The 13277-nt window shown below is 40.2% G+C and overlaps 2 protein-coding genes across 2 annotated transcripts in view; both read left to right on the forward strand.

The window, feature by feature from the left end:
• Window positions 1–13277, forward strand: part of LOC128625773 (uncharacterized) — a 39719-nt gene that overhangs the window by 24054 nt on the left and 2388 nt on the right. Inside the window, 3 exon segments of the mRNA XM_053657732.1 lie at window positions 4425–4566; window positions 9658–9846; window positions 10559–10657. Coding sequence (XP_053513707.1) covers window positions 4425–4566; window positions 9658–9846; window positions 10559–10657 — 430 coding nt within the window.
• LOC128626247 (prefoldin subunit 4-like) lies at window positions 11520–11912 on the forward strand. The gene has a single exon (XM_053657716.1). It carries the CDS (start codon window positions 11520–11522, stop codon window positions 11910–11912), a length of 393 nt encoding a protein of 130 aa, XP_053513691.1.

Below are 13277 nucleotides of genomic sequence, written 5' to 3' on the forward strand. Positions count from 1 at the left end.
ACAAAAGAGTACTGACCAGCCACTGCTGGCTTTGAAGATGGAGGAAGATACAAGCAAGGAACTCTCTTTATCTGAGTTTTCAGACCCTTCTCATTTTATCTGATCATCATACAAAACAATTTTAGGAGTAGATGGGCACCAAGGCAGGCTAATACTTTCCGACTACCTCAGTCCTCTGTTCTTGCGGTACTGACTCACCTTTTATTTAGTTTGAAACTCGTGTACAACGCAGGAAGGGCCGGAAAGGTCGGAGTCTGGTGGCGGCACCTGAGAGCTCTTCCTTGCTCTGAGCATGCAGCACAAGCTCCAAATGACATGCCCCACACATTCAGCAAAACAAAGGCCCCATTCGGACCGCAACCTACACAGACTTACACATCTCAGAAGAAATTTTAGCAGTGCTTTGCTGCTCCTTGAGCAAACCTCCTTGCAGACTGAATATCCCACTTCACATAAAAGCATTCTGCTGTGTCTCCTTCCCAGCTTCTTCCGCTCCAGCCACACTGGCCTCTTTTCTGTTCCTCACACACCTCTGCAAGCTCCCGCCTCATGGCTTTTGTGTTCCTCTTTCCTCTTTCTCGTATGTTATGGCCCAATGCTTGCTCACCCCTTTTCAGCTCTCTGCTCAAAGTCACCTTAACAGAAAAGCCTTCCCTCTCCAGCCTGTGTAACATGTTCCTTCCCATCACTCTCTCCCCTTAATGCGTGTTACTCTTCTTCGCAGCCTTTGTCATTCCCTGAGACATTCTGTATTTATTCTGTATTATCTATATCTCCCACTAGAATGCAATCTCCAGAAGAACAGGGACTCTGGCTTTTTGTTCACTGCTTACCCCCAGCATCCAGGACAATGCTAGGCACTCAGAAAGCATGTGATAAGTATTTAATGATTAAATGAATGACTGTTTTCCAATGACCTATAGACTCCCCAGAGAAGTTTTAGTAAATAGGCTTCCTTCATCTGGTTACATTTTCACCGATGTATATATAATCCAGTGATTTTGAGAGTTCCCTGGTACCTGGGGAGCTCCTTGCTGGCCCTTTCCTTGATTGGACTTTGAGTAGCCCCAGATTTGACCTGTGTAAGCCTGTTAGTGAGTCAGCATCATCTGTTCCATTATCCTTAACTTCTCCCAATTTGAATTTAGTTCTTTAATAAATAATAGGTCTCAGTGCTGTTGTTTTCATACCTATTTTATCCTCATTCACTTTGTTCAAAGGATAAGACCAACCTGTGAACTAAATAAAGCTGTTCTGCCCCATTCCTGCTCCATACTCACCCCTCCAGTGCCTACAATGCCCAGGGGGTCTCCACAAACTCCCCCAACTCTTGAGATTACACAGTGTGAAGAAGACATCTGTCTCCAGGCACATGTTGCTTCTGTAGATCCCTCAGTGCAGGGTCAATAACAATTAAGTCTTCTGAGCACTGCGTACTTGAGCATCTACCACCAACTCACTACTATCAGAGTCGAGGGCATGCGTCTAAAGGGTAAGAATTTGTGGAGTTCCAGTGATCCTTCCTTTTGGCAGAGATGTCCTTGCTCCAGTTAATCCAGAGTCTGCTAATCCTTTCTCAGACTCCACAACCTCTGCCAATAGCTTAAGATGTTTGAATCCAGGCAGTGTTATGACACAATATCATTAATGAAATGGAAGGAAAGCCTTACATGTTCTGCTTTTTTCTGTCACAAAAGTTATACATGCTCATTTTTTTTTAAATTAAGCAATACAGAATGAATGACATAGATTTAACCCACCTTGCCAGGTTGGGTTACAACAACAGGCACATCTGTCTTATTTTCTCTTTACTTACTCGGACCCCATATGGTATCTCCTTCCTCCCCTCTTCCCCCCCATTTGGCCAAGAACCCTGGGGTTGGTCCGGCAGAAATATCAGGCCTGCTGCTTCCAAAAGGACAGTGTCACGAGTGAAGAGCTGAGCTCTTCTGTGGCTGATTTTCTCATGCCGCTGCCACTCGGGGTTGCTGTGGAAGCGTGGTCTGCTGCCCCTGCTGATCCCCAGTCCCGACAAAGCCACCAGGGCCCCTGTCCCCTTCCCCAGCAGCGTTCACATTCACCTCACAAACATGTGGCCACACGAGACCGTTCGGGCAGGGAGGAAAGACTCCAGCAGGGGCTACTGCTCCATAAAGAAGTTTCTGATCTGGGGCCCACAGCTCCCCAGTATTTCATTACAATTGGTTTTTCTTTAAATTACATGTATTTAATTTTGTGTGCTTAAAAAATGTTACTCTGGGGCCCTGGCTGGTGTAGCTCAGTGGATTGAGCACGGGCCTGCAAACCTAAGGGTCGCCGGTTCTATTCCCAGTCAGCACACATGCCTGGGTTGCAGGCCAGGTCCCCAGCGGGGGGAGCTCAAGAGGCAACCACACATTGATGTTTCTCTCCCTCTCCTCCTTCCCTCTCCCTCTCTCCAAAAATAAAAATAAAATCTTTTTAAAAATGTTATTCTGGGAAAGTGTCCATAGGTATCATCAGACTATCTAAAGGTCCACGACACAAAAAGTAGTTAAGAATCCCTTGAAGGAGGACTTCTGCCAAGATGGAGGCATAGGTGGAGATGCCGTGCTTTCTCACACAACCAAGTTTAGAGACAACAAAATATTAGCAATAGAAAACACAGCCAGAACACAGAAAATTGAACTTTTCGGAAGTCTGATAACAACAAATTCTTCAGCCTGACTGCATCACAATCCAGCGACCTAAGCGGCCCTGCGCTGGTGAACATCTAAGGCTCCACTCCTCATACTTAACGGGCACGAACAGACCAAAAATGGCTCAAGAAGACCTCAAAGCCCCAGAGCCCATAACTCTAAGCGACGAAGAAATAGCAAAACTTTTAGATGCACAGTTCAAAACACTGGTGATCAGGATACTCACAGAATTGGTTGATTTTAGTCACAGATTAGAGGAACATATGAAGGCTAAACTAATTGAAATGAAGGGAATTACACAAGAAACTAATAGTGATGAAAAGGAAACTGGGACTGAAATCAAGGGAGTGAACCAGGAGGAAGAAAAAAAATGACCAAACAGGAAAATATGAAGAAACAAGAATTCAAAAAAATGAGAAGAGACTTAGGAACCTCCAGGACATCTTTAAACGCTCCAACATCCAAATTATAGGGGTACCAGAAGGGGGAGAGGAACAGCTACCAGTGGAAAACTTATTTGAACAAATAATAAAGGAGAATTTCCCCAATCTGGCAAAGGCGATAGACTTCCAGGAAATCCAAGAAGCTCAGAGAGTCCCAAAGAAGTGGGACCCAAGAAGAAACACACCAAGGCACATCATAATTATGTTAGCCAAGATTAAAATGAAGGAGAGAATCCTAGAAGCAGCAAGAGATAAGGGGACGGTCACCTACAAAGGAGTTCCCTTCAGACTGTCAGCGGATTTCTCAAAAGAGACCTTACAGTCAAGAAGGGGCTGGAAAGAAGTATTCCAAATCATGAAAGGCAAGAACCTCCATTCAAGATTGCTCTATCCAGCAAAGCTTTCATTTAGAATGGAAGGGCAGATAAAGTGCTTCTCAGATAAGGTCAAGTTCAAGGAGTTCATCATCACCAAGGCTTTATTATATGAAATGTTTTTTAACTTCCCTCTCCTTACCTATTATATGAAATGTTAAAGGGACTTATCTAAGAAAAAGAAGATAAAAAAGATGAACAGTGAAAGGACAGCAAACTCACAGTTATTAACAACCACACCTAAAACAAAAGCAAACTAGATGGACAGCTGGATCAGGAGTAGAGCCACAGAAATGGAGATCACATGGAGGGTTAGCAACAGGGGAGTGGGAGCAGAAGAAGGGGGGAGAAGGTACAGAGAATAAGTAGCATAGACAGTGGGGAGAAAATAGACAGGGGGAGGGCAAGAGTACTGTGGGAAATGTAGACGCTAAAGAACTTATGACACATGGATATAAACTAAGGGGGAGGAATGTGGTGAGAGGGGGTGTGCAGGGTGGGGAGGAATGAAGGGGGAAATGGGTCAACTGTAATGGCATAATCAATAAAATATATTTTAAAAGAATCAATGAGGTATAATGAATGCTTAAAAAGAAAGCTTCCCCCATATAAAAGTATAAACAATGCTTTTCAGCTATTCTAATATTCTTTTGTAGGACTTGTTATTATTTATGAAGAAAAGCACCCAGAAATCCAAAACTAAATAGATTAGTGTATCTGTTATCTACTGTTGCACAACAAATTACTATAAATTTAGCAGCTTAACACAACACACATTTATTATTTCATGTTTCTGTGGGTCAGGATTCTGGCCATGGTTTCTCAGTCTTTGGCTTGGGGTTTCACAAGGCTGCAATCAAAGTGTTAGGTGGGCTACATTCTCATCTGGAGATTTGACTGGAGAAGGATCCATTTCCAATTTAACTCAGGTCATTGGGAACTTCATTTCCTTGCTGTCTGCTGGCAGCAGCCCTGAGCTCCTTCAGAACACCATCAGCTCTTACAGGCCACCTGTAGTTCCTGTCACAGGAGCTTCCTCAATACGGCCAACTACTTCATCAAACAAGGAAGGTAAGGCTCTCGAGTGACTTTATTAGCAGAACAGTCTTATATAATATTACATGAGTCACAGAATCACTTCCCATCACCTTTGTCATATTCTGTTGGCTAGAACCAAAAGAAAGTGCTTACACAGAGGTGTGAACTGCAGGGGCAGGAGTGTGGTCCACCATAGTGAATAACACACTCTTAATGTCACTAAAATGTTTTCTTCAACTACCAAGAGTTTAAAAACTCAGTGAATAAAAAATTATACATAAAACTTTACAAACTATTTTTAGAATTGATGTATATTTTCAATATGAGGTTATAATCTATTTTATCAAATACACAAGGAAATATTTACCTCAATAATTCATACTGATTGTATTTTATCTTAAAATATTTAGTATTTTCTATTTCTTTGTTTTTTTAAATAAATGCTAGCTGCTTAACTAATTATTTTTAATAGTACTATTTACATTTCTTTTCATTTAAATACATAGAATTTTTTCAAAACTAAAAGTATTTTATCTTATTAAAGTATATATTTATTAAGAAATATATTAAAATAAAATAACATTTTTTATTTTATTGTTGTTCAAGTATAGTTTTCTGCCTTTTTCCCCACCTCTCCCCACCACTCCAGCCCTCCCCACCTCTGTCTCTTATTTCTACCACCCCCCCGCCTTGGTTTTGTTCCTGTGTCCCTTTATAGTTGTTCCTGAAAACACTTCACCCTTTTCCCCATATTACCCCCTCCCACCTCCCCTTTGGTTACTGTCCATTTGTTCCTAATTTCAATGTCTCTGATTATATATTTTGCTTGCCTGTTTGTTTGTTTTGTTGATTAGGTTCGACCTAAAGATGAGATCATATGATATTTGTTCCTTACCACCTGGCTTATTTCGCTTATTTCACTATCACAAAGGGTAGGAGCTCCTACTTTCTTTCTGCTGTGTAGCATTCCATTGTGTAAATGTACCATAGTTTTTTGATCTGCTCATTTACCAATGGGCACTTAGTTTTCTTCCAGCATTTGGCTATCATAAATTGTGCTGCTGTAAACATTGAGGTGCATAAGGTCTTTTGGATTGGTGTTTCAGGCTTCTTAGGATATAACCATCACAGTGAAATTGCTAGGTCAAAAGGCAGTTTCATTTTTCGTTTTCTGAAGAAATTCCAAACTATTTTTTATAGTGGTTGCACCAGTCTGCATTCCCACCAACAGTGTCCTAGGCTCCCCTTTTCTCCACATCATTTCCAGCACTTGTTGTTTGTTGCTTGGTTTATGATGGCCATTCTCACTGGTTAAATACATAGGAAAACTTGATCATGATGTCTAATAAAATTATTGGAGTTAATTCTAATTTTATATATTGTTCTTATTTAGTAAATCCCCAAAACTAGACACCAGCATCTAAGCATACTTTTTATCATACTCTCTATTCTGTAGCTCATAAATAAGTAATATTGTAAGCTATAAATTATACTATAATTTTATAAATTAAGTGATGAGAAATAGCATTTTAATTACCTTTATAAAACTTGATAAAACATTCATAAATTAACTATATTAGATCTACATCATTTTTAAATCTTGGATTTTAGTAATCTGTCTTATAAAATGTGTTCTATAATCTTCTTCCACTGATTATTACACTATTTTTTGAAATGCAAAACACAAATATTTAAAGAGGTCAAACTTTTCCTGATGGACAGTTAGTCATGTGACTGGGGCTGATGAGATAACCGGTTTGCCAATTACAGCCCTTCACTGTCCAAATAAAGAGAAGTTTCAGCTCCAAGATTTCAGTGAAAATACGTTTAAATCATGGGATTAAGATAAAAGCATTTTATGAATACATGTATTGGCAAAAATATGGAAAATAAGGGATATTTCCATTTTCTCAGTCCTCTGGATATGTGGAGTTAATCAAAGCATCTCAAAGAGTAATAAATGACTACTGTAATTAGTAATCACTTATTAAGTTTTGATAAAGCCTTTTAAATATATTTGATATATTATAATATTTATGTTAATATTTCTTAGCACATTTATATGTAAAAATGAAAAGTAATAAAATTAATATAAAACTATCTCATTCTAGCAAAAAGCAATAATCATTCATAGATACAAGAACTAAGTAGGGAAAAACAGTTATTTCATTAGGAACTGGATTTCTAATAAATTTTATATTTTATATTTACTAATTATGTATCAAAATGTATTATCTTCACTTTTTTTGATTATATAAAAATCACTCAACCAAAATGGAAAAAATTTAAACTCTTAGAACTTTTATGGTGTTTGTTAAGAAGACAATTTCAAATTTTGATTTTTTTTGCAAAGAAGTAGAACAGAGTAAACAATAAGAGACTTTTAGGCTTAAAAATATATCAAATCAGAGTTAAATTCTGAGAAAGAATTAAAATGGAAATGTGAATTCAAAGAGGAAAAAAGAAATTTGCAAAAATTCCAACCATTTTAGAAGAACTTGTTCATGAATATGTAAAGACATGTTAATGGTATTAAATTATTATAGAATCCAGCTTCCACTGGACAATTTTAAAAGCATGATGGAACATTTTTATTTTTAAATGTTAATATATTACAAAATGACAAAATTAAATCTTTTGCAATTATCTAAACTTATGGTAAAAAATTTTAGACACTAACTTAAAAATGTGTGAGGGGTTTCATAGTTTCTCGAAACTAATTTGGCAGGTTTTTACAGCTAAAAACTTGCAAAGTGCTGCTCTCTTCAGCCCAATGCTGAGAACTGCTGCTGCTCCCACACCCGAAAAGCCCTCTCCGGCATGGGGCACCACTGACGTCCTCCAGCTTGGAAATCCATTGACCCCACCTCCTGAGTGTCAGGCCAGCCACAAAAAGGAACAGGCCCCCTCTGGCCACTTTCTGTTTTGCCAGCCAGAGTAATGTCTGCTCCCTCCCTGTTCTCTAGTAACTCACAGCTCAGTTGGTGCTTGTTGGAACCTGGACACTTTAGCAAGAGTAAGGCATGGACTAGGTCCCAGAAGAACTGGTCTCCTGAACAGCTACCAAAACCTCAGACAACACAGGGTCAAGATAAGAACTTACTTACTAGAACCTGGGTAAAAGGCAAGTGCTTCATTTCAGAGAACATGAAAGGGATTTATTATTAGAGCTAGAGATAGCAGATCAAAACAAGGTGACTGGAAGCAAACCAGTCATAAGTGCCTAGGGCTCCTGAAATTCCACCAAGCTCAGAACAGGATTTTCCCCCGGCACCTGGGGAAGCAGAAAGCCCCTACACAAGGCTGAGAGGTTCTTACCTGACTAAGTGGGCTAAGGAATTCAAAGTCAAGATCTTCTGACTCTGAAGCCTCCTGTTATAGCTATAAAATAGTATAGTTACAGTGTATAGTATAGTATAGTATAGTATAGTATAGTATAGTATAGTATAGGTAGAGTAATGGGTTGTATAGTATAGACAATAATGGGTTGAATTGTGTTTGCCGTAAAATATGTCCAAGCCTTAACCGATAGTACAGTGTATGAGATCTTATTTGGAAATAGTCTTTGCTAATTTAATTAACATATAAATTAAGAAGAGGTCATACTTTATTAGCATGGGCCTTAAATCTAATCACAGATGTCCTTAAATATAGAGACAGAAATACAGAGACACATCAAAGGAAGACAACCACGTGAAGACAGGCAGAAATTGGAATGATGCAGCTAAAAGCCAAGGATACACCAGAAACTAGGAAGAGGCAAGGAGGGATTCTTCTCTAAAGCCTTCAGAGGGATCATGGCCCTGCCAACCGCTCTCAGACTTCGAGCCTCCGGAACTGTGAGAAGATAAATTTCTGTTGCTTTAAGGCACCAAGTCCATGATAACTTGTCACAGCAGCCCCAAGAAACTAATACTCCTCCTTACTGAGAAGTTATAAGAAATCTCAGGGAATCCGCCACTTACCACTTATGCGAATTACTAAGCTTTCTGAAGATCAGTTTGATTCAAGCTAAGCAAACATTTGCACAGGGCATGCTTAGTGCCTGTCACTGCTCATTATGTGCTTCCATATTTTTCACTATTGTGGAAAAGACACCGCCAGCTGCTGACTCTATGATGCTTTCACTCTAGAGAGAAAAAGGCTGGAGGTTGAACAGGAAGTGATAGGAAATAAAGAGGATCACGTTCAATGTCATCCTGGGTCACTATCAGGCCTGCCCAAGGATTATTTGATTCCCTTGAAAAATGTACCTTTGTTTGACTTTCCTGTTTGCTATGAAGTTACGTATTAATTTGCAGATTTCTGTCCAATAGAAAAAAATAACACCAAAGGTTATATTATTGTCTGTAGGACTTTAACCATCTTTAAAAAATATTTTTCTTGCTGTGCTACATAAATCCCTCTTCCTCTTTCCTTTTGGAAACCAACTTTGCCCTGTTACTAGCTCCTTAATTCAATTATGAATTTAATACATTTTGACACCTTTGTTCTATATTTGTATGTAAGTCATGTTCTTAACTTTGGAAAAACGTGCTTTGACATGGCGCCATTGTAAAGCTGAAATGATGTCATATTAAAAAGATTCACGTGGCTCCTGGGAGACAACAGTGTTGAAGGAGTGTGAGCTTTCCCTTAGCAACCGAGACTCCGGGGAAGCACCTTCTCAGGGACCCACTCTCTCCCCTGCCAGGGGGCCCGTATGCACCAAAACAATTGTGCTACGTGATCCTTCTTTTCTTTGTTCTCTCCTACCCTCTCATCCTGCATATTCTTGTGTTCTAACGTGAACATATCTCTTAGACATAGCTTTGTCTAAAGTTACAGGGCACAATTTATGTTAATTCCAGAATTGGTCAATTTGAAAACAAATCTTGGCCATCTTTGCTGCAGTGCAAAGGTAGTAAAATCCAAGCAATATTTCTGCACATACAATTTTTTTTAATGTAGAAACAATGCTCTAGATTTCTAAGACACCCCGGAACTGTACACTCTTTCAAGAAAACTGAGTGATTTACGCTCAACCTCATTGGAACACTCTCATCACTGAGCCTGAAAAGAACACTCGGTAGCAATTTTCTGAAAATCGTGCTCTTTTTCAGAAGTGAATATAATGTGAAACAGTGATCAGTTCAAGCCTTCCCAGCCCAGTACGAGGTGCAGGCTGTAATGTTTCTACGCACACTGAAGTGGCCAGAGAGGAGAGGAGTAGGAACAAGCCACCAGAGAAACTGGAACCTGTGGAGCGTCTAAACTTGGAGAGCAAGAAAACAGAGCCAGGTGAATGGGGAGAGCCCAGCCGAGTGACTCTGGGTGAGCAGATAGCATAGCTGGGCACCACAGGGGCAGAGATAATTCGCTTCTTTTATCTAAGATGAAGATGTGCAGAGTTCCACACGTGGGGAAGGCTGGACCGTGGTAATTGCTGCCATCTTGTGGGAGAGTGAAAGAAATTCACGATACTGTTACCTCCCTAAACCCCTTGGCACCCTCTGATTAAGCACTGATGCATTCATGCATCCTTTCATTCAACTTGTATTCTGTGCCAGCACTGGCTAGACTTTGGGCACATAAGATAAGTAAGACACAGAGTGTGTCCTCAAAGTATGTGGAATACAGACACAGTGTGCCATTAAAATATTGTTACAAGTGACAGCACCCTTCTCGGGTGGGAGTAGTGAAGGAACCCAAAGACCTGTCCAAGGAGGAATAATCCAAAAATTCATGGATAGCCAGGCTGATTCCATTTTACATGGCTTTCTGCTGTGAAAATAATTTCCTAAACAGGGTTTTTCTGCCCATTCTTGCCAGTGCTTTCTTAGGAAGTAGGAAAAGAGACAAGGAAAGATGCAAGGCTGACGAGCCCCAGAACCTCAGAATGTATGTAGAATATTTTTCATTTGCCTCTCTAGATACAGTCTTCACTTTTCATCTTGCTCTGTTTCCCAGAAGGCTGACTGGTGTGGTCTGCCTCTAGCCCTCCCTGCACCCTGACTTCCAGGATGATTCAGAAAATATTTGTGATGAGGAGGTACTGACAGCAGATCTGGAAGACGGAGGAAAATCAGTATTTGTGACCAGATCGCCACCCACTCCCACCCAGGGAGAGATCCCTCAGCGACAGGTCTGTTTATCCCTCTCCTTGCCCTTCCACACCCAGAGGTGGCAGTGGTGCCTGGGGGTCCGTAGCCCCAGCAGGCTGCACTAATCTTTGTGGTTTCCCTACTCTCTGGCAACTCCTGTAAATAACCCCGATTTGAATGTGCCATTGGTTTCTTCTTCCCTGGCTTAGTAGAGATTACTAGATTTTATTGAATATATTGTACAAATTCTACATAACAACTGATTGAATTCAATAACTGAATGAATGAAGGCCTGAATGAATGAGGGAAACTCAGGAGCTCAGAAATGCCCCTGCCCTGACCAAATTCACAAGGTTGGTGCTAAAAGCTTGCTGGCACTGATGACAGAGCACAGACCCGCACCCACACCACCCCGCACTCATCCCCCAACTCCCTCCTCAAATTGGTGCTCAGGCCCTTGCCATCTACCCCTGGGGCTGCTCTTAGAAGTCTCCTGTTAGGACAGCTGGGTGCTTGGGGCATGAAGAGGGCAGAGAAAGTGTGCTGTGTTGCCTTGAAGGGCCATCTCTGGGGTGCATGCTCCAGTTTTGCTCGGCATTCAGAGAGAGCCACACATCTACCCTGCTAGATGCCCCTCTGGTCGTCCCTCCTCTCCCAGCTCCTCACTCCTGCAGGATCCGAATCTCTGCTTCCCAGCTTTGCTCCTCTTGAAATATTTAACTCCTCACATTACCTCTCCATACAGTCCCTGCACATAGTGAAAGCATTGATTAGGTTCAGAACACACTACCCCAAAATATGACACCTTGTCATTATTAAATATCTTAAGCTGAAGGAATTTCAAAAGATGGAGGAAGCCATTGTTCTCTGGAACGGGTTATAAAACTCCCCTGTGAGTCCTCGATGGCCACCATGAAGAAGGCAGCTGCTTATGTCAATGTTACACTTGATGAGCAACAAAAGATAAACAAATTTGCACAGAATACAAGTAGAATTACAGAGCTGAAGAAAGAAATAGTCCGAAAAAAGAAACAACTGCAAAATTTAGAAGATGCTTGCAAGGACATTGTGCATGCAGATGATGACTGCTTGATGACACCTTATCGAATTGGTGGTGTGTTCATTAGCCATTCTCAAGAAACACAAGTAATGTTAGAAGAAGCAAAGAAAAATTTGCAAGAAATTGACTCCTTAGAATCCCATGCGGAATCCAGTCAGTGGGTGTTAGCAGGTTTGCAAGTTCAGTCATATGCAAAATTTGGGAGCAACATAAACCTTGACACTGATGAAAACTAAATGCTTTATAATACTTTAAAATTTTGGTTTAATAAACTTAAGTATTATTTAAATGATAATTATATTTCTTCAAATGATAAGGAAAGCAAAATTTCTTTAAAATTTTTTTTCATTTCTTTAATGGGAACTTTCCATGTTCACATCTTGCTTATTTATTTATGTTTTTAAAATAAGTTGGTATTCACCTATGTATTTTACATAACCATTGTATCAAGTATAGGGGTTATATGTCATGTTATTAATATCAGTTAAGCAATCAAAAAATAACAAATAAAAAAAATAAAAATCCCATGTGAAAGGTACCCTCTCCTTGTACTGAGAGGAAGCCAGACATTCTCATCTCCAGAGATGGGGAATCTGAGCCAAGAAATCTGTACAAATCTTGTTAAACTGTCCCTTATCTTCCTGGTTACTTCTTTAGCTTTTACTATCTCTAGCCTAAACCCATTTGTCCTGTCAGTTCTTCACAAATTTATTGTTCCTTTGTCTAAAAGGGTATAAAAGCTTCCAGTTCAGCGCACTTCTTCAGGTCTGTATTCTCTTGTGAAGGCTCCCACGCACATGTAAAAATTCAAGCATACATGTGTATGTTTTTCTCCTATTAATCTTTGTCAGTTTAATTTTCAGACACAGCCAGAAGCCCTAAGAGAGTCTAAGGAAAGCATTTTCCCCCTACAGCATCGAAGAGACAGAACTCCGCGGAAGGGAATGCTTTTAAGGAGGAAATGTCTGGAAGGAGCAAATCGACAGCAATGCTGTGCTGGCATCTGGGGGTGGTGCTGCAGGCTTTGCTCCCCCATTTCTCTCCTTCCTTCCGCCTCCTGCAGGGTTGGTTCTCATGCTGGGGAAGAACTGCCTAAGAGTAAAGCCGCTGCTTGGTCCATGGTGCTAGAGGCACCGTCCAGCTGTCTCCAAGGATGTGGGTCAGGGTTATGTTTTATTTTACTGGAGAAAATAGTCATTATCATTCTCTTTCTCTTGCTCTTCTCTCTCTTCCTTCCAGCCACTCTCAGCTTCCCTATGACAAACAATGCCCCAAATTCTATCTTGTTGGCCATTACAATGACTTCCCTCCAGCCAGAAATATTACCAAAAATATGTGTCATGAAATAAGTTGGTTAAGAATTGCTTTCTTAAAAAGACTTCTGAGGTGATTGAGAAAATCTTTTAGCACCAACTGATCAAATATCAGTGAATGGATTTAGCTTTCAAATGGATTGCTAAAGGACATATATTTTCTAAAGGTAAAAAAGTCATGATTCTCATGCAAATATAGAATGAATATATGCCAAAGCTTTGATCTGACTCTGACTCATTAATGGAGGAAGGAATCAGTAAGATATTATCTCTGGTTCAAAGGAGAAT

This window comes from Artibeus jamaicensis, unplaced genomic scaffold, assembly GCF_021234435.1.
Source record: "Artibeus jamaicensis isolate MK-2021 breed Jamaican fruit bat unplaced genomic scaffold, CSHL_Jam_final scaffold_474, whole genome shotgun sequence".
NCBI lineage: Eukaryota > Metazoa > Chordata > Mammalia > Chiroptera > Phyllostomidae > Artibeus > Artibeus jamaicensis.

What these genes read in the sequence shown, in the direction of transcription:
- LOC128626247 (XM_053657716.1), top strand. Translation starts at nt 11,520, where the DNA reads ATGGCCACCATGAAGAAGGCAGCTGCTTATGTCAATGTTACACTTGAT.